The sequence below is a fragment of the Eptesicus fuscus genome, chromosome 8 (assembly GCF_027574615.1).
Source record: "Eptesicus fuscus isolate TK198812 chromosome 8, DD_ASM_mEF_20220401, whole genome shotgun sequence".
NCBI classification, from domain to species: Eukaryota; Metazoa; Chordata; class Mammalia; order Chiroptera; family Vespertilionidae; genus Eptesicus; species Eptesicus fuscus.
In genome coordinates, this window is record NC_072480.1 from 10,291,052 (window position 1) to 10,314,743 (window position 23,692).

Here is a 23,692-nt window from a genome sequence, read left to right on the forward strand (position 1 = left end):
GAATTGTGGTGGCAGTTAGACAGACATGAGCAGAGCAAGGAAGATGGGCCAGGTACAGAAGGTCACCAGGAAGGAAAGCCGCAGGTGTAAAGGATAATTGTAGGGTGGGACCTCACCCCCAGAGGGACCTTTCCTCCCTTAGCATATCAATGGTCATGCAGTTTGGACACACTGACCTTTCCTCCCTAGATAATACCCAGGCCTCAGTTGTATTTCAGCTCCAAGCCCAGAAAAGCAGCAAAACCAGACAAGCTGATCTCAGGACCCTGCCCTGCCACCAACCAATCAATCAGTGTCGACCCCAACCCTGAAAGAACACACCTGGAAAAGTGCTAAATATTCACTGAGCTCTTCCCCTGGGACCTCCCCTAGAATCGCCACCCTTAAAACCCTTAGGACAGAGGACCAAGGGCACTCTCCCTCCCAGGAGCACGCCTGCACTTTTCCCTTCTCCCTCACCCAAGCACCTTCCCATTTGCTTCCCCACTTCCAAGCTCCAAGGGCCCTTCCTTTACTTACCTCTATAACTCATTTCCTCAGCTCATTTCTTCTACAAGTATTACTTCTATCTCTGTGATTTTATAAATAAACTAGATTTAATCATGCACGTGTAGGGTCCCCTACACGCTTTCGCTTTCGATCACGGGGGAGCAGAGTGCCTGTCTGCTGGTGCACCAGGCCTTTCAGAAGCTTCCAGCACGGCGGAGGCTTCTCAAAGGCCTGGTGCCTGAGTGGACAGGCACCCAGCTCCCCCGCTTTTGATGGTCCGCGGTGGGGGGTGAGCTCGCTGCCCCAGAGGCCCCTTCTGTGCCGCAGCACAGCCATGGCGCAGACGCTGAGCTTGCGCCGCCAGCTCAGTGTCCCACCGGCCCAATTGGCCACCACGGCCACCCCGAGTCCCGCTCCCCCTCGCCTCCTGGCCAATCGCGGGCATAGCAAAGGTATGGTCAATTTGCATATTTGTCTATTATTAGGTAGGACTATAGGCCTGGTGCACAAAATTCGTGCACGGCGGGGGGGGGGGGTTGTCCCTCAGCCCAGCCTGCACCCTCTCCAATCTGGGACCCCACAAGGGATGTCCGACTGCCCGTTTAGGCCCGATCCCAATAGGGATCCCAATAGGATCGGGCCTAAACGGGCAGTCGGACATCCCTCTCACAATCCAGGACTGCTGGCTCCCAACTGCTCGCCTGCCTACCTTCCTGATTGCCCCTAACTGCTTCTGCCTGCCAGCCTGATCACCCCCTAACCACTCCCCTGCCAGCCTGATTGATGCCTAACTGCTCCCCTGCCAGCCTGATTGCCCCTAACTGCACTCCCCTGCCAGCCTGGTCACCACTAACTGCCCTCCCCTGAAGGCCTGGTCACCCCTAACTGCCCTTCCCTGCATGCCTGGTCCCTCTCAACTGCCCTCCCCTGCAGGCCTGGGTCCTCCCCAACTGCCCTTCCCTGCAAACGTGGTCACCCCCAACTTCCCTCCTCTGCCAGCCTGGTCACCCCTAACTGCCCTCCCCTGCAGGCTTGATCGCCCCCAACTGCCCTCCCTTGTAGGCCTGGTCCCTCCCAACTGCCTTCCCCTGCTGGCCATCTTGTGGTGGCCATCTTGTGTCCACATGGGGGCAGCCATCTTGTGTTGGAGTGATGGTCAATTTGCATATGACTCTTTTATTAGATAGGATGTTCTCTTCTAGCTTGAGTCTTGGCTCTGAATTCTTCCCCAGCCAGAACTCAAGTACGGAGGTTGCTGTACTCAGATCTGGTCCGACCTGACCGGTCTGTCACCTGGTGCCATTCCCACCGCCTACAGCAGAATCATGAACTTTTAAGCAATTAGGGTTCATAAAACAATTGCAAGATATCTGTTACACTTACCTTGTAACCGTACCACAATAGGTATTTTAATTTCCAAATCCTTTACTGCCATGACTATACCCTGTGCAATAACATCACACCTCATGATTCCTCCAAAAATGTTGACCAAAATAGCCAATACCTGTGAACAGAATGTTTTTGGTCCATTAAAATTTTAAAGAAATGAGAATGTGTCCTTCCTTCCTTCCTAAGAAAATATTAGTATTTATACCTTATGATGCAATTTAATTCCATGGAACCATTTTCAGACAAAACAGCCATCACTGAAGTCTGTGCAGTCCACCACACACCAGAACTTATGTTTTCCCCTCTTCGGGTAATTCCAACACCTGGCTCATATTCTCTTCTCTTCTGTCTCATATGAATAAGACCTGATTCCTTTACTTGCTTCCTATTAAACATAGCCATTTACCAACATGATATCCCAGATCATGTTGTAAGACAACGTCACATACAAGAGCTCCAACTTATGTTCTTTGACTATCATCTCTTCTTCACTTATCCCCACCAATTCAACAAACTCTTCACACAAACCAGGCCCTCAAAAATCACTGAATTTCTGTATGCCCACTACTAGCTATGCATCACATCCAAACCTCAAGGTCTGTTTGGGTCAGTATTTTTTCATCATCACACTGATAATCTGAATCATTGTTCTTCTATCATTTACAAACATTTTTTTTCCACTTTTCATTTTTAAAAAAATATTTGTATTCATTTCAGAGAGGGAGGGAGGAAGAGAGAGAGAGAGAGAGAGAGAGAGAGAGAGAGAGAGAGAACCATCAATGATGAGAGAGAATCATTGATTGGCTTGGCTGCCTCCTGCACACCTGACACTGGAGAGCCAGCCCGTAACCTGGCGGGGAATTGAACCATGACCTCCTGGTTCATAGGATTATGCTCAACCACTGAGCCACACTGGCCAGGCTACTTTTCATTTTTTAATGAACTTTGCTCTGATGTAGTTCATTTACCTACACCAGAGTTTCTCAGCGAGTGCAATATAAATAACTTATAGACACCAAGATATTGTTCCCCTCAACCCTAAGGAAGCTAGGAAGGTTCTAGGACAGCTGTCACCTCTGGGCTAGTGGCCTCTGACCACAAGCAACCTTCTCCATCTACCTTCTAGGCCCCATTGAAATACGTTCTGTGAATGCGATGACATGAAAAAGGTTGAGACACACTGAGCTATGCTACACATTCCTCATATTTACCACTATTATTTCTAGAAATTATAATGGACTAGAATTTATAGTGGACTCTGGCACCTTCTTAGCTCTCTTCCTCCCCCCCATTCTAGATAGCTACAATATGCACCACAGGGCATCATCTAACACCCCAGCCTTAAAGTTACTGTCACCTCCAGTCCATTTCAACTAATTATTACCAAGGACAAACCCTTGACCAGAAAGAGAATCTCTACAATATCGAATATGTAAATCCCATTTTCTGTTCAGCCTCCTCTTTCACTTCTAATTCCTTTTATCACTAACTCTATCAAACCCAATCTTTTCCTCTTAAAGCCTCTGGTCCCTCAACCCCTTTTTAATCACTGGATGTATCAGCTCTCTACCAACATGACTTTCTTCACTATAGCAGGGGTGGGGAACCTTTTTTCTGCCAAGGGCCATTTGGATATTTATAACATCATTCGAGGGCCATACTAAATTATTAACTTAAAAATTAGCCTGCTATATTTGGTCAAACATTTAATTAACTCACCGCTTATGCCTTGGCAGGGCCAGACCAAACAATTTCGCAAGCCTTATACGGTCCCAGGGCCAGACGTTCCCCGCCCCTGCTAGAGAGCCTGGAACCTATGGCTGAGCAATTCAATGATAATGCCATGTGCATGCCCAAGTCTCTCATACCAAGTCTTCCTCCGCCACCCCAATTCAATTAATGCATTCTTGGACGTTTCTATCCTATTAACTTATCCATTCCAACTTTAAAGGAAAGCAAAACAGCAAAAACAAACAAAAAACCATCCTGTAACACTAGCATAAATCAAAGAGCAGTGTAATAATGATTCACCAGCAATTCTTTCCTTAATAATCTGCCTCACACCTTTCACTCTCCTCATGAGCCTCCTTTCTCCAATACACATCTCCATGCAGCTAGATACAGCTCATCTTCTTAGTCTCCCAAGCAAGCAAACATATACCACACAGCTCTCTTCAACCCTACCTCCATTCAGCTGCTAGCACTATGTCCTTCTGTGCCTTCATAAAAAAGGCCCTGAAAAAGTATCTCAACTCAATCCATTACAGCCTGACGGGAAGCTGGTCCCCTCTCCTCTACTATTCTTACTAAGGTTCCTAATCATTTTGTTTAGTACTTACTGTACTTGATTGCTCCTACAACATCTGACACTGTTGCCCATCCACTTAATTCTCAAAACTCTTCATCCAGGCCTTTTATGTCACCACTCTCACCTGATCTGCAACTATCTGTCAGTTTGTTCTCTCTCTCTTATTATTCTACTAGGGGCCCAGTGCACGAATTCATGCACCTTGAAAGGAATTGTGGGCCGCGAGGCTGCGGTGGGCACAGGGGCAGGTTTTGGCCCATCCTCCACACTCCCGCCCAGCCCCTGCCACTGTGGCCCCAGGTCCCCTCTCTGCCGGCAGCCCTGCTCCCGTTGCCCCACTCCCATGTGCTGACAGCGCCAGCCCCACTCGCACCTGCTGACAGTGCGGAGCGATTGGGGCCAGCGTCAGCAGCGGGTGTGAGTGGGCCAGCGCTAGCAGTGGATGCGATTGGCAACTGCTGCCCCGATTGCCCCTCAGGAGCAGGGGGAGGTGGAGAAGCCCTCAGGGGTGATCGGGGCCGGCAGCTGCCACTCGCACCCGCTGATGGCGCCGAGCGATCGGGGCTGGCACCGGGTGCCAGCAGCGGGTGCGAGCAGGGCCAGTGCCAGCATCAGGTGCGAGCTCCAGGCGGGACCGTGGCTCATGGGAACAAAGAATTTTCAGTAACCACCAGAGGCTCGCCCCGATGACAGCGACCAGCACCCCGCCGTGGTCTGGTGCCCCACTGACCTGCTCCACCATCCCGCTGCAGCCGGCACCTGCCATGTTCCACACGCGCCCCCAGTGGTCAGCACACATCATAGCGACCGGCTGTTCCGCCGTTCGGTCTATTTGCATATTAGGGTATTATATATAGAGATTTTATCTCTCCTGCTTTATTCAATCCTTCCACATGGAGGAGAGGGGTAGGTGAAGAGCTAGGTTCCATTCTTGGTTTCCTCATCTCACTCCTTTGAGTCATCTCACCAACTCCTAACACTTCAACTTTTCTCAATATACTGAGGACTTTCAAATATATATCTAACCATTAGAGGAACTATATCTTTATAACCATCAACTAGATATAGTCCCCACAGTGCAAAATTAACACATTCAGAAATACATATTTCTCCATTTTGTCTCTGATGGCACAAAGGGCATCACCACCACCCGATGATTCTCTCCAGCCAAAAGTCCACCAACCTCTGGTTGGTTAATCTAACTAAGCTCTCTCCATGCCACCCCCCAGCTACCCAAAAAAGAAGAGAAATAAATTTAATGATTATATCTTAGAAATGCCTCTGAATATCTGCTTTATTCTTACTGACACCACCACTGCCAGGATCTCTTTGCATTTTTAACAATGAGGATAACAACCAGATTGATCTATCCTACCAGTGCCTCTGTACTCCACATTTCACACGCTACTAGCAGTTACCCTTTTTTAGAAAATAAAAAGATAAAGAACAAATATACATCTTACCTAATAAAAGAGTAATATGCAAAATAACCTTCACTCCACGACAAAATGGCGGCGCCCATAGATACAAGATGGTGGCACCCAGTCCTCTCAGGCCCGCCGGAGTCCCAGGGAGGGCTGCCGATGAGAGCCGGCAGCGTGCGGCCCGGGAGGCGGCTGTGCCCCCCCCACCCTCTGGCAAGATCCGCTCCCAGCTGTGGCCCGGGCAGTCGGCCTGTCAGCTGGGAGATGCCCGTTTCCCCCCCCCCCCGCCCCCTGTGTGATCCGCTCTCAGCCGTGGCCCGGGCAGTCGGCCTGTCAGCTGGGAGGCACCCGTTCCCGCCGCCCCCCCCCCCCCCGCCCCCTGTGCGATCCGCTCTCAGGCGCGGCCAGGACCGTGGGCCTGGGAAGTGCCTGCGCCGTGCCCCCGCCAAGCGATCAGCTCCTAGCCGCAGCTGGGGGGTGTAGGCCTGGGAGGCAGCCGCGCCCCCCAGAGCGATCCCCTCCCAGCAGCAGCCTGGGGTGTCAGCCTGCAAAGGGCCTGTGCCCCCAATGGAGTGATCTCCCCCCCACACACCTATAGCCTTGGAACTTCCCTTGCCCCCAGCCAAGTGATTGGAGATGCAGGGAGGGTGGTATCTGGGCAATGCTGCCCAGCAAACTGTTCCCATTGGGTAGAAACTTCTGACCAGGTTAGGGAGGTAAATGGGTTTTGTTTAAAATCTTTACAAACTGCAAAGGAAATGTCTGAGGTACGGTTTCACATCAGAAGTAACTTACAACTAATTTCTGAAGGCAAACCTGGACATTGCAGTTACATTACTGGAGAGCACCCCGAGGTCCGGAGGTTGGCTCTGCAGCGGCGGTGCAGAGTGCTCCCCACCCTGGTTCCTCAGCACCTCGGACAGGGCTTGAGCCCACCCAGGAAGGCCTTTTCCCCTACAGTTTTCACCAAGGCAGGGAGGTTTTGTGGACATGAATAAGAAGTGCTCATGCACAAGTCCTGAAGATGCTGGGGCCGGCAGAAATGACAAACAAACCGGGAAAAGAGAAAAACCAGAAACACCACCAATCCCAACATAGATCATCTTTATCTTCAGATGACTGTGTGTTTCCCTGTTCTTCGTCTCTGGGAGCGAGACAGATTCAAGTACTGACGATTCTACCAATGGAAAAGTTAAGAGAAAGAGAGGACAGAAAAGGAATAAAAGGAGAAAAGAAAGAAAGGACAAAAGATGAAACATCAAGAAAAAGAAAGAGAAGGAAGAAAGGAAGAAACAACCACATGATACCGCCTTTCCAAGGTCTCATGAAATTCCTGTTTAAGGAGTTTATTTTATGACACTTTTAATTTGGGTTTACATTTTTACTGGTTTGTCAACACCACAGCAGGTACACTGTCCAATATGTTAAAGAAAAAACCCTATCTAATAAAGAGGGAATATGCAGGGGAGGGCATTTGGGGGTGACCGGGCTGTCAGGGGAGATCAGTTGGGGACAACTGGGCTGGCAGGGGAACAGTTAGGTGTCAATCAGGCTGGCAGGGGAGTGGTTAGGGGGTGATCAGGCTGGCAGGCAGAAGCAGTTAGGGGCAATCAGGAAGGCAGGCAGGATAGCAGTTGGGGGCCAGCAGTCCCAGATAGTGAAAGGGATGTCCGACTGCCTGTTGTGGGATCGGGCCTAAATAGGCAGTCGGACATCCCCCAAGGGGTCCCAGATTGGAGAGGGTGCAGATTGGGCTGAGAGACACCCCCTCCCCGCCCCCCCAGTGCACAAATTCCGAATTTCGTGCACTGGGTGGGCCTCTAGTACACACACACACACACACACACACACACACACACACACACACACACATGCTGGATGCTGGAGTAGAGGGGTTAAATTCCAAACTCCTTAACTATAGGTACAGGGGTTTTCCCAATATTGACTCAACATTATCTCTTATCATTCGCCCCCCAAAATGCTATTCTTATACATAAGCATCTTATTCCATGAACATAGTGGCTGTCTCTAAACTCCATGCCTTTAAATAACTTATTCAATTCTTGAGATAGCTCAAGGTATCACCCATTCAGTGAACGCCATTGTGATTCTCTCAGTTATTGTCTTGTATTCTCCCACAACACCGCATTCAGTATCACCCATCAGACTATAAATGTCTTGAGGGAAGGACCGTGTATTCCCAAATCCAAGCACAGTGTCCACAGAGACATAAGATGTATACAGCTACTTCAGTGCTATCCACATCGTCTCCCTGGGCTACGGGCCTGTTTCCAACTCCGATGCTCTTTATGTCAGCCCCTAACACTGGGATTATTCATGTGCATTTATCCATTCCTGTACCTAGGCCCTAAAAGCCACGCTTGAAAATATAACAAAAACTCCAGTTGGCCTTCAAAAGGACTCAACAGTTAGATAATTACATAATACTCCACTTTTAGAGTTTATGCCAAAAGAAGCTATACAAATATATTTCCAATAAAATTTGTTTACTTTTTAAAAAATACTATTCAACAAGGAGAAGCAGTTTGTGTCTCATTTTAGTTTAATTCTTTTTATAAAACTGAAGATGGCAAATAAGTCTATAAGCTCAAAGTGAAAGAGCAGTAAAATAATTTTTCAAACAATTCTAGAGTCTAACAACAAAAATGTACATTGTCAACATCATCAATAATAAGTATTTATTAATGATCTATACATGTACTGTGCATTATGCCAACCACTGCCAGAGGCAACAATAAGTAAGATATGATCCCTATCAATGAGGAATTCTGTCTTAATTCAGTAAGACTAGTTCCAGGGAGGCCATTATCTTATTTTTCCATAAGCCTTAAAACCCACATTGGCCACATAGTAGCTATACTGCTTAAAAAGTATCTGGTGACTGATAATATGTATGTCTTTTGGATAATGATGCTTCACATCCCTTGTATACTGATAATAATCACTTATAAATTCATAAGTCTACCTTATCTGCATATGGCAGATATGCAAACATTAAAATAGCTGTTTTAGAGAGTACCTTAGTAAATGCAAAAAGTACTCATAATATGTCAGCAAAAATAAAAGACTCAAAATATGTACATTAAAAGACATATACATGAATGGCTGAACTATGTAAGTTATCTATAATAATAAAAGGGTAATATGCTAATTAGACCGGATGTCATTCCGGACCTCCTTCCTGACAAAGCCAGGGCCGGAGGGAAGCCAGCCCGGGTCCTGGGTACCTGTGGGCGGCCGGAGGGGGGAAGCAGCCCGGGTCCCGGGTGCCTGCCAGCAGCCAGATGAGGGAAGCAGCCCAGGTCCCGGGTGCCAGAGGGAAGCTGGTGCCGGCAGCTGGGGGAAGGAAGGCCTACTCTTGCACAAATTTTTGTGCATCGGGCCTCTAGTATCTTAATAAGCAGTATGTGTGAGTGTGTGCATGTGAAATCATTAAAAAGTCTTAAAGAAAACAGATCAAATCAATAGCAACAAAAGTTATCTCTGGATAAAATTAAAGATTATTTTTTATTTTCATCTTTTTAACTTTACAGACTTATCAGATTTTTGGGCTTCTGTGGTCAACTAACATCTTCATAATATTTTCCATAGTCATGTGCTCCCATATCAAATCACTACCATTTAAAATATTATCTAACATAATCTAACATTTCTTCATCTTGTTTTCTAAATCACAATGGGAAACTTTATCTTTTTCTGTAGTTAACTGTTATTGCATTGTTTTCAAACAATGGAAGACTTTAAAATTTTAATGCTCAACTAGTGTAACAATCACATCTGCTAATTAATCAAGTTACTTCACACCATTCAGATTCTAAAACATAAGCCCTGCCCTTACCTTTTTATCTGAAGTGATAAGCTTAAATGCTTCTGTTACTTGATGGACTGTGGCACCACCACCAACATCAAGAAAGTTGGCTGGAGTCCCTCCATGAAGTTTTATTATATCCATTGTGGCCATAGCCAAACCAGCACCGTTTACTATCAAGAGAGGAAAATGATTTGTGTAAGCAACAAACACAAAGAAAATAAATTAAGCTTAGCCAATCCAACTCTAACGTAAAAACACATGGTACCTAGACAGCCTATATTCCCATCTAGGCCAATGTAGTTGATATCTGCCTTAGCTGCATCTTTGTCCCTTTCATCTTCCTGAGTCCAGTCCTGGAGATCAAAGATTTTCTTCTGGCGATAAGCTGAATTAGAATCAAAATTGATCTTCGCATCCATACACAGCACTTTGAAGAAAAAAAAAAATAAAGAAAAGAAAATGATCTTAATTTCAAGATAGATGCAACAAACTATCCAATAATCAACATTCTTCATTTTAGGGAAAAAACACATTTTGTTACTTTATTGAAAGTATTTCAATTTATGTTCACAATTAATTCAAACTGTTTCTTGAAAAAGAGAATTTGGGAATTGAAACTGAAGTGCTACCTGTTACTGGTTCTAAATCTCTCCTAGGCAACAGATAAAGAAGGGGGGAGGGGAAATTCCTGAAAAACATTTAAATATTTTAAAAATTATTGATGCTCCTAGCTAAACCCTTCACTTCGGCCCTCGATTCCATTCCCTCTCACCCAATGACATTGTTCCAGCAATTCTGTTTTTCCTACATTATAAATCCTCCCCTTTTCAATTGGCTAAATCAAACTGACTTGCAAAAAATGCTGTTCTTTCCTCCAACTTAATAAAAAGTATTTTAACCATTATATCCCCCTTACTCTTCTCTTTCTATACAGCAAAACTCATGAAGAGAGTTGTCTATTTAAACCAGGGATCAGGAAACTGGCCAAGAGCCAGATTCAGCCTGTGCCTATATTTTTATGTCCTGTGAACTACTAATAGGTTTTACATTTTTAATAGGTTGGGAAGAATAAAGGGAAAGAACAAAGGAAAAAGAACAAGAAGAAAAGCAGCAGCATCTGTGACCGTATGTGCCCCACAAAGCCCAAAATTTTATTATCTCCCAACAGCTGTGATTAAATTCATTGTATCAAATTTTTCTTCTGCCTTCCTTTCTTTAATCCACTCTAATCAGGCTTTAAACCCCCAGTGCTCTACACAAAGGCTCATATGAAGGTCACCTCTCAAACTTCATCTTTCAGTATTCTACTCCATTCTTTGCTCCAATCCAACTAATGATAACATCCTCTTTGCAGTTCCTGAACAACAGAAGCTGAAAAAACTGAGCAGTTTTAGCTGCTGCCCAACACAAGAGACAATTTGGAGTCCAGCTAAGTTAACTACTAATATAAAAAATCAAAATTCTTTCAGAGGAAGATAACAGAATTCAAAATCTCTATACCATAACTCCAAAAATATCCAATATACCATGAAAAATATTACATTTGTGACTAAGAGTAGAGAGAAAAAGCAATCAAGAGTACCCAATCCAAGATGACAGATTTGGAATTATCAGAGGGCTATGAAACATTTTAAAAATGTTTAAGGATTTAAAGGAAACTATGATTATAATAAAGCACCAGATAAGTAATCTCAGCAGAAAATAAAACTAAAAAGGAATCAATTAGAAAATATAAAAAGGTATTTGTTTTTAAATACCACAATATCTGAAATGAAAAATTTATGGGTGGGCTTAACAACAAATTGGAGATAGGTCAGATCCTGAAGTCATCCAATCTGAAAATGATTTAAAAATCCACTTCAGTGACCTATTGGACAATATAAAGTCATCTAACAATATGTGAAATTAGAAGGAGATGGGGAGGAGAATGTAGCAGAAAAAAATATTTGAAGAGATTATATATATATATATGAATAATATATATATATATCCTATCTAATAAAACAGTAATATGCAAATCATCACTCTGCTACACTCACAAGCCACGCCCACCAGCCAATCAGAAAGCGAATATGCAAATACACCCAACCAAGATGGCTGCAGCCTCCGAGAGCAGCCATGGTTGGAACTGGGCAATTGGAGCTGAAGATCAGAGGGGAAGATGGGAGCCAGCTGGGGTCCCCCACAGGCGATCGGAGCCAGCTGGGGTCCTCTGCAGGTGATCGGAGCCAGCTGGGGGTCCCTGCTCAGGGCCCGAGCCTCAAACAGAGGCTTGCGGCATTGGCTGGGGGCAGAGCTGGGGCATTGGAACCAGCTGGGAACCTCTGCGGTGATTGGAGCCAGCTGGGGGTCCCTGACCAGGGCCCATGCCTCAGGCAGAGGCTTGCAGCCTTGGCTGGGGGTGGAGCCAGGCGATAGAGCCAGCTGGGGTCCCCTGTGGGCAATCAGAGCCAGCTGGGGGTCCCTGCCCAGAGCCCTGCGGCATTGGGTGTGGGTGGAGCCAGGCGATTGCACCAGCTGGGGGTCCCTGCGGGCGATCGGAACCAGCTGGGGGTCCCTGCCCAGGGCCCGAGCCTCACACAGAGGCTTGAGGCCTTGGCTGTGGGCGGAGCATGGCGAGTGGAGCCAGCTGGGGGACCCTGCCCAGGGCCCGAGCCTCAAACAGAGGCTTGAGGTCTTGGCCAGGGGCAGAGCCTGGCGATCGAGCCAGCTGGGGGTCCCCTGCCAAGGGCTGGAGGCTTTAGGCCTTGGCAGGGGCGGAGCCGGAGATCACAGGAGATAGGTGTGAACTACAGAGGAAATACCTTTTCTGACCGTTCATTGGCTAAGCTTCCTGTATGCCACTGGTAATATTCTTAGTAACTTGGGTAGAAGAATCCAAAAAGGTGATCTAGGGCTTTTCCACCACACTCCTGGGGAAAAAAACGAAGGTCCGCTGCTGGAGGGGCTAAGAAATGTCATAACCTGCCCTACATGGTTTGGCTCAGTGGATAATGCCTAGGTTTGCCAACCGCAGAGTCCAGGTTAGAGTCTGATCAAGGGCATGTACCTAAGTTGCAGGCTCCTCCCTGGCCAGGGCCCAGGTCAGGGCTCATGCAGGAGGCAAGCAATCTAAGTATTCCTCTCACTTTGATGTCTCTCTCTGTCTTTCCCTTTCTCTTCCACATTCTCTGAAAGTCAATGGAAACATATACTCAGGTGAGGATAAAAAAAAAAAGAAAGAAAGAAATGTCATCGGTGACTGGCAGTAGCTCCAGCAGTGGGGTGATGGGGCTGGTGCCTTTCCCTGATCAGCCCGGTTGTCTCTCACAAAGGGAGGCCAGACTGCGGCTTAGGCCAGCTCCATAAGGAGCGGGCCTAAGCCGTCAGTAGGACATCCCCTGAGGGCTCCCAGTATGTGAGAGGGGACAGGCTGGGCTGAGGAGACACCCCCACCCCCAGTACACGAATATCGTGCACTGGGCCCCTAATATATATATATATATATATAAAATCAAGCCAGATTTCTATACCCAGTGAAAATATATTTTAAAATATAAAATTAAGATATTTTCAGACAAATGGAGGCAAAATTCATAACTAGCAGACCACATCAAGAGAAAATGCTAAAGGGAATTCTTCAGGCTCAAGGAATAAAATATGTGGAATTAGAATCTACAGCAGTGGTCTCCACAAGGCAGTTTGTCCCACTGGGGACATGTGGCAATATCTAGGGGCATTTTGGGTTGTCACAACTAATGGTCACTAATTGGAATCTGAGTCTACAATGCACAGGAAAGCTTTCTCCCTCCCTTACCCTTCCAATGATCTGGCCCCAAATGTCAATAATGACAACATTAAGAAACCATGGTCTACAGAAAGGAAAATAATACCATAAATATATGTCTACATGAGCAATGTTGGCTAAAAGAATTTCAAATATGGAAAGGGAAAGAACTAGAATGAATTTAGTGGTACTGGAGTGAAATTAGAGGTACCAGTATAAATTCAGATATTTTAACCTTTTGCACTCGGATGTCGAGTGTGACTCGACACGGTTAGCATCGGTAGCAGCTCGAGAAAAAAGCAAGCGAGTGCAAAGGGTTAAAAGACAGATAGGCATAGATAAAAATATAGGTGTATTTTTATGTATGTATACACACACACTCTTTATCATGTTCTCTCCTTTTCTAAAAAAAAATATTTTTATTGATTTCAGAGAGAAAGGGAGAGGGAGAGAGAGAAATAACAATGATGAGAGAAAATCATTGATCAGCTGCCGCCTGCATGCCCCCTTACTGGGAATTAAGCCTGCAACCCGGACATGTGCCCTGACAGGGAATCAAACGGTGACCTCCTGGTACATAGGTTGACACTCAACCACTGAGCAACACCACCTGAGCTCTCTCTCTCTCTTTTTTTCTAGGCTCTGTGCACTGGAAAGGCTTAGGAAAAATAACACATTAGCAGCAACAAGCACAGATAGAATGCATATCTTGTTTTCCAAATTCCATTTTCCATGAAAGGAACCAGGGTCCATTGGTGCAAAAGCTAACTGCAGAATTGTAGGAAAGTAAAAGATAATAATCCTGGAATATCCTGTTGCACAAAAAGTAAAGAAGGGCTCAAAGAACACTTGTTTGATATATTAGAAGTGTTCAGAACTGGCCGGTTTGGCTCAGTGGATGGAGCATCAGCCTGTGGACTGAAGGGTCCTGGGTTTGGTTCTGGTCAAGGGCACATGCCCGGGTTGCAGGCTTGGTCCCCAGTGAGGCGTGTGCAGGAGGCAGCCTATCGATGATTCCCTCTCATCATTGATGTTTCTATCTCTCCTTCTCCCTTTCTCTCTGAAATCAATAAAAATATTTTTAAAAAGCGTTCAAAGGGAAAACTTATGGTCATGTAAAACTGATACATTAATGTTCATAGTAGCTTTATTAGTAAGAGCAAAATATTGAAAACACCCAAAAGACCTTCAAAGGATGAGTGTTTGAATGAAATCTGGTACATCCAAACAATGGAATACAACTCAGCAATAAAATGGATGAACTACTGGTATATGCAACAACATGGGCAGACCTCAAAGACAGTTTGTCTAATAAAAAGGTGGTTCTCAAAATACTGAATATAGTATAATTCCATTTATATAACACTAGAGGCCCAGTACACGAAATTCATGCACGGGGGTGTGTGTCCCTCAGCCCAGCCTGCACCCTCTCCAATCTGGGACCCCTCAAGGGATGTCCGACTGCCCATTTAGGCCCAATCCCGGTAGAATCAGGCCTAAACGGGCAGTCGGACATCCCTCTCACAATCCAGGACTGCTGCTTCCCAAATGCTCACCTGCCTGCCTTCCTGATTGCCCCTAACCGCTTCTGCCTGCCAGCCTGATCACCCCCTAACCACTCCCCTGCCAGCCTAACTGATGCCTAACTGCTCCCCTGCCAGCCTGATTGCCCCTAACTGTCCTCCCCTGAAGGCTTGATCACTCCCAACTGCCTTCCCTTGCAGGCCTGGTCCCTCCCAACTGCCCTCCCCTGTTGGCCATCTTTGTGATGGCCATCTTGTGTCCACATGGGGGCAGCCATCTTTGACCACATTGGGGCAGCCATCTTGTGTTGGAGTGACAATTTGCACATTACTCTTTTATTAGATACGATAGAGGCCTGGTGCACAGGTGGGGGCCGGCTGGTTTGCCCTGAAGGGTGTCCCAGATCAGGGTGGGGGTTCCCTTGGGGCATGGGGCGGCCTGGGCAAGGGGCCTGTGGTGGTTTGCAGGCCAGCCACACCCCCTGACGACCCAAGAGGAGGCCCTGGTATCTGGGATTTATTTATTTTCTATAATTGAAACTTTGTAGCCTTGAGCAGAGGCCAGGGCAGGCCAGGACGGCAGGAAGCTTGGCTTCCTCCATCGCCAGGGGCAACCCAAGCCTTCTGCTCTCTCCAGCTCCATGGCTGCTGCCATTTTTGTTGGGATTTATTTATCTTCTATAATTGAAACTTTGTAGCCTTGAGCGGAGGCCAGGGCTGGCCAGGGCTGATGGGGAGCTTGGCTTCCTCCATCGCTGGGGGCAACCCAAGTTTCCTGCTTGCTCCAGCTATGTGGCTGCCGCCATATTTGTTGGGTTAGTTTGCATACTCACTCCTGATTGGGTGGTGGGCGTGGCTTGTGGGCATAGCGTAGGTACAGTCAATTTGCATGTTTCTCTTTTATTAGATAGGATTTTCAAAATAACAAAATGATGAAAACAGACTAGTGGTTTCCAGGGCACAGGAAAGGGTAGGGAAGAATTGTGTGAAGGATGTGAATAAAAAGAACTACATGAGAAGTGGTAATGAAACAGGTCTGTATCTTGACTGTGCTGGTGGTTACACAAATCTATGTGTGGGATAAAATTAAATGTATACATACACATATCTATACATACACACATGGACACACAAATGAAGGTTTTTAAAAAACAGTGAAAAATGTCCCCTCTTGGGCTTGCCGCTGAACCTCCTGGAGCCCGTTGACCATGTGGTGGAATTCAAACACTGCGGGGCCAGGTGAGGGCACCTGAGCAGGAGAAACAGACCAAGAGTTATGGGCTGCACCTGCTGCAATGCCACATGCCCAGGCCTCCATGGGAAGGTGGTGCAGTTTGAAAGGGGACAAACTGAGCCCTGGTCAGTGTGGCTCAGGCTGGAGCATTGTCCCATGCACCAAAGGGTCACGGGTTTGATTCCTGGTCAGGGCACATACCCATGTTGCAGGTTTCATTATGATCTATTCATTAACTTATGAATTAAAGTATTTTTTTAAATAAAAAAAACATGACATTTCTAGTTTTATTGCTTTGTGTGTAAAGACAATTAACTATGTTATTAATTCTTAAATATTTGTTGAAACTTTTTCATTTGTGGCTCAGTATTTTACTTTTTAATTGGTATTTGAAAAAAATGCTTTTCTAAATGCATTTTCTAAATATATATATCCATTATGTTAAAAAACTTAATGTGTTGTTCAAAAAATAAATGAGAAACATATAGCAAAGGCATTAATCTTTACTAGTACTTTGGGGTACAGACTCCAGAAGATTCACTCAGGAGCTAGTTGAAGATGATTCTCCAATGCAAATATACTTGGGGTAAAATCCTTAGGAAACAGAATTCTTAGGCCTGAACCGCATAACAGTCAGTAGAAAGAACCACGGACAATGCTTGCAAGAGTGAGTGCAATATCAGTAAACAGGGTCCATACTCAATTCATACTCGTGTCAAAATCATGGTTCTCAAAAGGGGAAAAATTTGAAAGAGACTTCAGATTGATAAATTAGTCATGTCCCAACCCCCAACCCCACAATCACAAATGCATTGATTTTAAGTTCACAGGTAATACAATTAGGACAAAATGGCATCCTGGTGAGACTCAATATAGTCTACTCTCTTTCACTCAGCTTCCACTCAGTTTCTTCCATGACCTTTGATAAAACTAAGTAAAAGGTTCTGGGAACATAATTATGTTGGTATCATTATTCCTGATGATGGGAATGGCCGGTGCTTTTGGTTTATTTTCAAATTTGATAACTGAGGTGTTAATGATATGATACATTTGTATGTATTATTAATTTTGCATACCCCTTTAAAAGTGAGGCCCATACAAAGGAAATTAAGGAAAATATAAACAAATGGGACTACATCAAAATAAAAAGCTTCTGCACAGCAAAAGAAACCATCAACAAAATTAAAAGTGAGCCCACTGTATGGGAGAACATATTTGCCAATGATCCTTCTCATAAGGGGTTAATTTCCAAAATACATAAGGAACTCATACAACTTCACAAAAGAAAGACAAATAATTCAATTTAAAAAATGGGCAAAGTGGAGAACAGTATGGAGTTTCCTCAAAAAACTAAAATGGAACTCCCATTTGACCCAGTGATCCCACTTCTAGGAATATATCCCAAGAAACTAGAAACACCAATCAGAAAGGATATATGCACCCCTATGTTCATAGCAGCACAATTCACCATAGCTAAGATTTGGAAACAGCCTAAGTGCCCATCAGCAGATGAGTGGATTAAAAACCTGTGGTACATCTACACAATGGAATACTACACTGCATTAAAAAAGGAGTTCTTACCATTTGCAACAGCATGGATGGAACTGGAGAGCATTATACTAAGTGAAATAAGCCAATCAGAGAAAGATAAATATCACATGATCTCACTCATTTATGGAATATATGAACAACATAAACTGATGAACAAAAACAGATCCAGAGACAGAGAAACATAAATCAGACCATCAAACCTCAGAGGGAAGGTAGGGGAGGGTGAGGGTAAGGGGGAGAGATCAACCAAAGGACTTGTATACATGCATATAAGCCTAACCAATGGACACCGACAACAGGGGGCAGTGAGGGCATGAGTGGCGAGGAGGGGGGGTAATGGGGGAATAAGGACACATATGTAACATCTTAATCAATAAAGAAATTTCAAAAAAAAAGAATGACAGAAGAAAAAACATTAAAAAAAAAAATTAAAAAAAATGTGCAAAGGACCTAAATAGACATTTCTCCAAAGTGGACATACAGATGGCCAAGAGGCATATGAAAAAATGCTCATCCGAGAGATGCAAATTAAAATGACAATGAAGTTTCAACTCACAACTGTCAGAATGGTTGCCAACAACAAATCAACAAATGACAAGTGCTGGCGAGGATGTGGAGAAAAGGGAAACCTAGTACACTGCTGGTGGGAATGCAGACTGGTGGAGCCACTGTGGAAAACAGTATGGAGTTGCCTCAAAAAAATAAAAATGGAACTGCTATTTGACCCAGTGATCCCACTTCTAGGAATATATCCTAAGAAACCCAAAACACCAATCAGAAAGAATGTGCATAGCAGCACAATTTACAATAGCTAATATCTGGAAACAGCCCAAGTGCCCATCAGCAGATGGGTGAATAAAAAAGCTGTGGTATTGACACAAACAAGCCAAAGGAAAATCGTCTGGGCAAAACATGAAAAAGGATCCCTAGTCAAATTTATAGAAAATATTCCTACATTAACTTTTGGTCGAGAATATGTTTGTATATTTTCAGAAAACAACTAGAGAGCCGGTGCACGAAATTTGTGCACTGGGAGGGGGGGGTCTCCCTCAGCCCACCCTGCCCCCTCTCATAGTCTGGGAGGCAACCTGGCTGATCAGGGGAAGGCGCCGCCCCCATCACCCCGCTGCTGCTGCCACTGCCAGCCGCCGCAGCCGCCAAGGTGTTTTCATCAACATGGACTCCAGACCCTTCACCACACAAAAAAAATGACAACTTTCTTTAGGCATTTTCAAGATGTCTCTTTCATAGGATATTACATTTCTTTTTTTTTTTATCCTCACCTGAGGATATTTTTCCATTATTTTTAGAGAGCGTGGAAGAGAGAGAAAGACAGAGAGAAACATCAATGTGAGAGGGACACTTCAATTGGTTGCCTCCTGCATGAGCCCTGACCTGGGCCCCGGCCAGGGAGGAGCCTGTAACCTAGGTACATGCCCTTGATCAGAATTGAACCCGGACCCTGCGGTCGGCAGGCCGAGGCTCTATCCACTGAGCCAAACCGGCTAGGGCAGGATATGACATCTCTTAGCCCCTCCAGCAGCGGACCTTTGTTTTTTCCTCCAGGAGTGAGGTGGAAAAAATCCTAGATCACCTTCTTGGATTGTTATTAAGGCAAGTTACCAAGAACACTGCGAGTGGTATATGGGGAGCTTAGCCAATGAGCAGTCAGAAAAGGTGTTTCCTCTGCAGCTCACATGCAGAGGAGGAACTGCTGACAAGGGCCTGACCTCAGCCGTGAGTGGGCTCTCTCCCTCTCCCTCTGGTCCACTCTCTCTAAAAAGCAGTGAAAGAATATCCTCTGGTGAGTATTAAAAAACAAAACAAAACACAGAATAACAGGCCTCCTCCTTGGAGATGCTGAATATGTAGGCCTGAAAGAGAGAATTCTTGGCTCTGTGAAGATCCCTACATGAATTTTATTAACAATATTTGGAAAAGTAGCCTAAGCCACACCAACGATTCAAGTTTGTGCTTTTCTGTGTTTATTGTGTCAAAACAAAATTTTGCATGTGTTAAATACATAATTCTTATTCAAATACATAATAGCAGATGCAAAAGTTCTGTTTAACTCAGTGAAGGGACTGGCAGGATGATAATGCCGTTCAAAGGAGATTGCCAAAGATGAAAGCCTGAAGTAAAACTGCTAAATTAGATACAATCTGGCTAATGTCCTATAGGATAATAAAACCATCACTTTTTGAATTGGTTTGTTTTCTAGACAGAAATTAGTTACATCTTTATTTTTTTTTAGCTGTTTCTTTATTTTATATTTTTTATAAATCTTTATTGTTCAGATTATTACAATTGTTTCTCCTTTTTTCCCCCCATCACCCGGTTCCCTCCCCCCCGCTGTCCTTATCCATAGGTGTATGATTTTTGTCCAGTCTCTTCCCATACCCCCCACACAGACACCCCTTTCCCCCTGAGAATTATCAGTCCACTCCCATTCTATGCCTCTGATTCTATTATGCTCACCAGTTTATTCTGTTCCTCAGATTTTTAATTCACTTGATTTTTAGAATCACTTGTTGATAGATATGTATTTGTTGTTCATAATTTTTATCTTTATGTTTTTCTTCTTTTTCCTCTTTTTAAAGAATACCTTTCAGCATTTAATATAATATTGGTTTGGTGGTGATGAACTCCTTTAGCTTTTTCTTATTTGTGAAGCTCTTCATCTGACCTTCAATTCTGAATGATAACTTTGCTGGGTAGAGTAGTCTTGGTTGTAGGTTCTTGCTATTCATCACTTGGAATATTTCTTGCCATTCCCGTCTGGCCTGCATAGTTTCTGTTGAGAAATCAGCTGACAGTCGTATGGGTGCTCCCTTGTAGGTAACTAACTGTTTTTCTCTTGCTGCTTGTAAGATTCTCTCTTTGTCTTTTGCCCTTGGCATTTTAATTATGATGTGTCTTGGTGTGGTCCTCTTTGGATTCCTCTTGTTTGGGGTTCTGTGCGCTTCCTGAACTTGTAAGTCTATTTCTTTCACCAGGTGGGGGAAGTTTTCTGTCATTATTTCTTCAAATGGGTTTTCAGTATCTTGCTCTCTCTCTTCTGGCTCCCCCAAAATTCGGATATTGGTACACTTAAAGCCATCCTGGAGGCTCCTTATGCTATCCTCACACTTTTGGATTCTTCTTTCTTTCCGCCTCTCTGGTTGGGTGTTTTTTGCTTCCTCATATTCCAGATCTTTGGTTTGACTCTTCGGGTGCGGTGGTCTACTCTGTATATTCTTTATTTCAGACAGTGTATGCATAATTTCTGACTGGTCCTTTTCCATTTTTCTGGTATTCTCATTTAGGTCCTTGAAGGTCTCTTCAAGTTCCTCAGCGGTTTTTAGAAGATTCTTGAGTAACCTTATAACTATGGTTCTGAACACTGTGTCGTCCATTAGTTTGCTTTCATCTATCTCTCCTACTGTGACATACTTTGATGTCTCCACATTTTGGCTGCCTCCCTGTGTTGATGGAGTGGCTTTGTGTGGTCGGTGACCTATAAGGGCCGGTAGCTCAGCTTCCCCAATCACCCTAGGTGGTCGCTCTTGGTACTCCCCTTTGTGGGCTGAGTGGAAAGTCTTGGTGTAGTTAAAAGCCCTGATTGCTGTTGGTACACTGGGAGGAATTGACCTCCGGTCCAATTGGTTGTGAGGGCCTGATGTGTCTATAACGGAAGAATTGCTGTGCTGGAGACACAGTAGGGATTTGGTGCTCACTGAGTCTGCCTCTTGAATGTGTCCCTTATGAGAGTGGTTGAAATCTGGTGTTGTCCACACCGACAGAAAAGTCACTCTCACTCTCCGACTGATGGCCGAGAGTCCCGTAGGCGTCTGGGTCCCCCGCGTGTCCCCAGAAACTGGAGTTCAGAGTGGTTGGGATTGTTGGTATCACTGGCGGGAGTTGATCTCCAAGCCAGCTGGCTGTGAGGATCAGCAGTGTCTCGGCTGGGAGAGCTTCTGTGCTCAGCTTGGATGGGGCGGAGTCTCAGGGTGGCACAGACAAGCTTTGGTTTCCCGTCTGCTCCGCCCTAAGAGGGGCGGTTTCTCCATGCCCGAATTAATGGCTGCGCGCCTCTGAGAGAAGGCAGCTTTCGAGCCTCTCCCGCTGTCTAACAGACCAGTTTCTCCCCAGCTGGGGCTGGATTTCAGTGCAGACCGGAGGTTTTGTTTTTCTCCCGAACGAGAAATCCAGTCACTGGGAGGGCTGTGCTCAGCTTGGATGGGGCAGAGTCTCAGAATGGCGCAGACAAACTTGGTTTCCGTCCGCGCCGCCCTAAGAGGGCTGGTTTCTCCGTGCCCAAATTAATGGCTGTGCGCCTCTGAGAGAAGGCAGCTTTCGAGCCTTGCCCGCTGCCAAACAGACCAGCTTCTCCCCGACCGCAGCTGGATTTCAGTGCAGTCGGGAGGTTTTGTTTTTTTCCCAAACGAGAAAGCTAGCCATGCAGCGTCTGCTGCCCTCCCTCTCGGCGCGCTGCGAGCAAGCCTGCCGCGTATTCAGCCGCCCGCCCTTTCTGCGCTCATGGATCTCCGCACCTCCACAGCTCCTGAGGCTCAGCGTCCCCCTCTCTTTTTTTCTCTAGTTGTAGGTTTTCCACTCTGCCAGCTTTCCGGTGGTTCTGTACGGTGTGCGCTCTGTTTTCCAGTTGTAGTTTCAAAATTGTTGTGGTAGGCAATAATTAGGTGTTTACCTTATGCCGCCATTTGGTTTCTCTCTCTAGTTACATCTTTAAAAGCATAAAAATTCTTTTCATCTTCTCACTTTGCTGATCATTATATGTAACTTTCCAGGGCTGTAAAATGTCAAGGTATATGAAACTTATTTAATTGTAAATAGTGTGTCAGAGTTATGTGTTTCTTAGAAAAGGAAATGATCATTCTGTGGGCCTCTAATGCCCCAATTATACTGAAAGGACTTGCTGTCAACGTTTTACTCTGGGCCTGTGCTCGGCCGCAGGCAGGCCACCCTTTCCTCTCTGGGCCTACGATCAGCCACGGAGGCTGCGGGTGGGCTCGCCCTCTCCTCTCCGGGCCTGCGCTTGGCCACAGAGGCTGCAGGCCGGCCCCCTCGTCTCTGTCCGTGTCCACTCCGGCTCCAGGGGGCCTGTCCGTGTCCGCTCTGGCCCTGTCTCTGTCTCCGTCTCCGCTCCGGGCCTCACCTGCACGCGCAACCTCCTCCTGTCTGGTCATGACCCGTTATGACATCCTGGCCTAATTTGCATATTACCTCTTTATATATATATATATTATTTTGACCCATTTCAGAAACTTCTGAGGACAAAAATCCAAACTACATCAAGATGTCCCCAGAAAATCCAAAAGGCCCATAGTTGGGAACAGGATGGCAGCCTCAAAGTCAGAGCAAGACTACCCAGACAGCTAAACTCTCATCCCTCAAAAGCTCCATGTCTACCTACCCTTGATAGGTCATAGGACTGATGGCTAAGTTCAATGGGTCAAGAAAACACTAAGGAGTGTTAGTGAGATCAAATCTTCACCACTAGCCATGAGTCCCTAGGCAACCACTTAATCCCTTGGTAACATATTTTCCTGACCTATAAAATAAGGATAGAAGTAGTATCTACCTCACTGAACTGTTATAAACATCAAATGAAATAAAAGGGTTCATATCTGTAAAGTGCTTACAACACTGCCTAACAAACATTATTTGTTACTAGAGGCCTGCTGCACGAAAATTCATGCACTTGGGACGGGGGGTGTCCCTCAGTCTGGCCTGCGCCCTCTCGCAGTCCGGGACCGCTCAGGGGATGTCCGACTGCCGGCTTAGGCCCGCTCCCTGCACAGGGAGAAGGCCTAAACCGCAGTCAGACATCCTTAGTGCTGCGGAGGAGGCGGGAGAGGCTCCTGCCACCGCCGCTGCACTCTCAGCTGTTATCCTGGCTTGTGGCTGAGCGGAGCTCCTCCTATGGGAGTGCACTGACCACCAGGGGGCAGCTCCTGCATTGAGCGTCTGCCCCCTGGTGGTCAGTGCATGTCATAGCAACCAGTTCTGCTGTTAGGGTCATTTTGCATATTACCCTTTTATTAGATCGGATGTTTTTGTTAAATAGAGGGGAAAAATTCAAAATAAAAATAAACTGAAATATGAGAATAAACTGAAACATGAGAGACAACCTGAAATGCAACAGAGACATTTTTTAAAAGACTAAGGAAAATAAA

The 23,692-nt window shown here is 45.5% G+C and overlaps 1 protein-coding gene across 1 annotated transcript in view; it reads right to left on the reverse strand.

The window, feature by feature from the left end:
• SUCLA2 (succinate-CoA ligase ADP-forming subunit beta) overlaps positions 1–23,692 on the reverse strand; it is a 75,648-nt gene that overhangs the window by 6,286 nt on the left and 45,670 nt on the right. The window contains exons 7-9 of the mRNA XM_008152061.3: positions 9,708–9,869; positions 9,470–9,612; positions 1,873–1,993 (exon numbers count right to left, since the gene is read on the reverse strand). Of these exons, the coding sequence (XP_008150283.1) occupies positions 1,873–1,993; positions 9,470–9,612; positions 9,708–9,869 (426 nt within the window). The remainder of the gene's footprint in view (positions 1–1,872; positions 1,994–9,469; positions 9,613–9,707; positions 9,870–23,692) is intronic.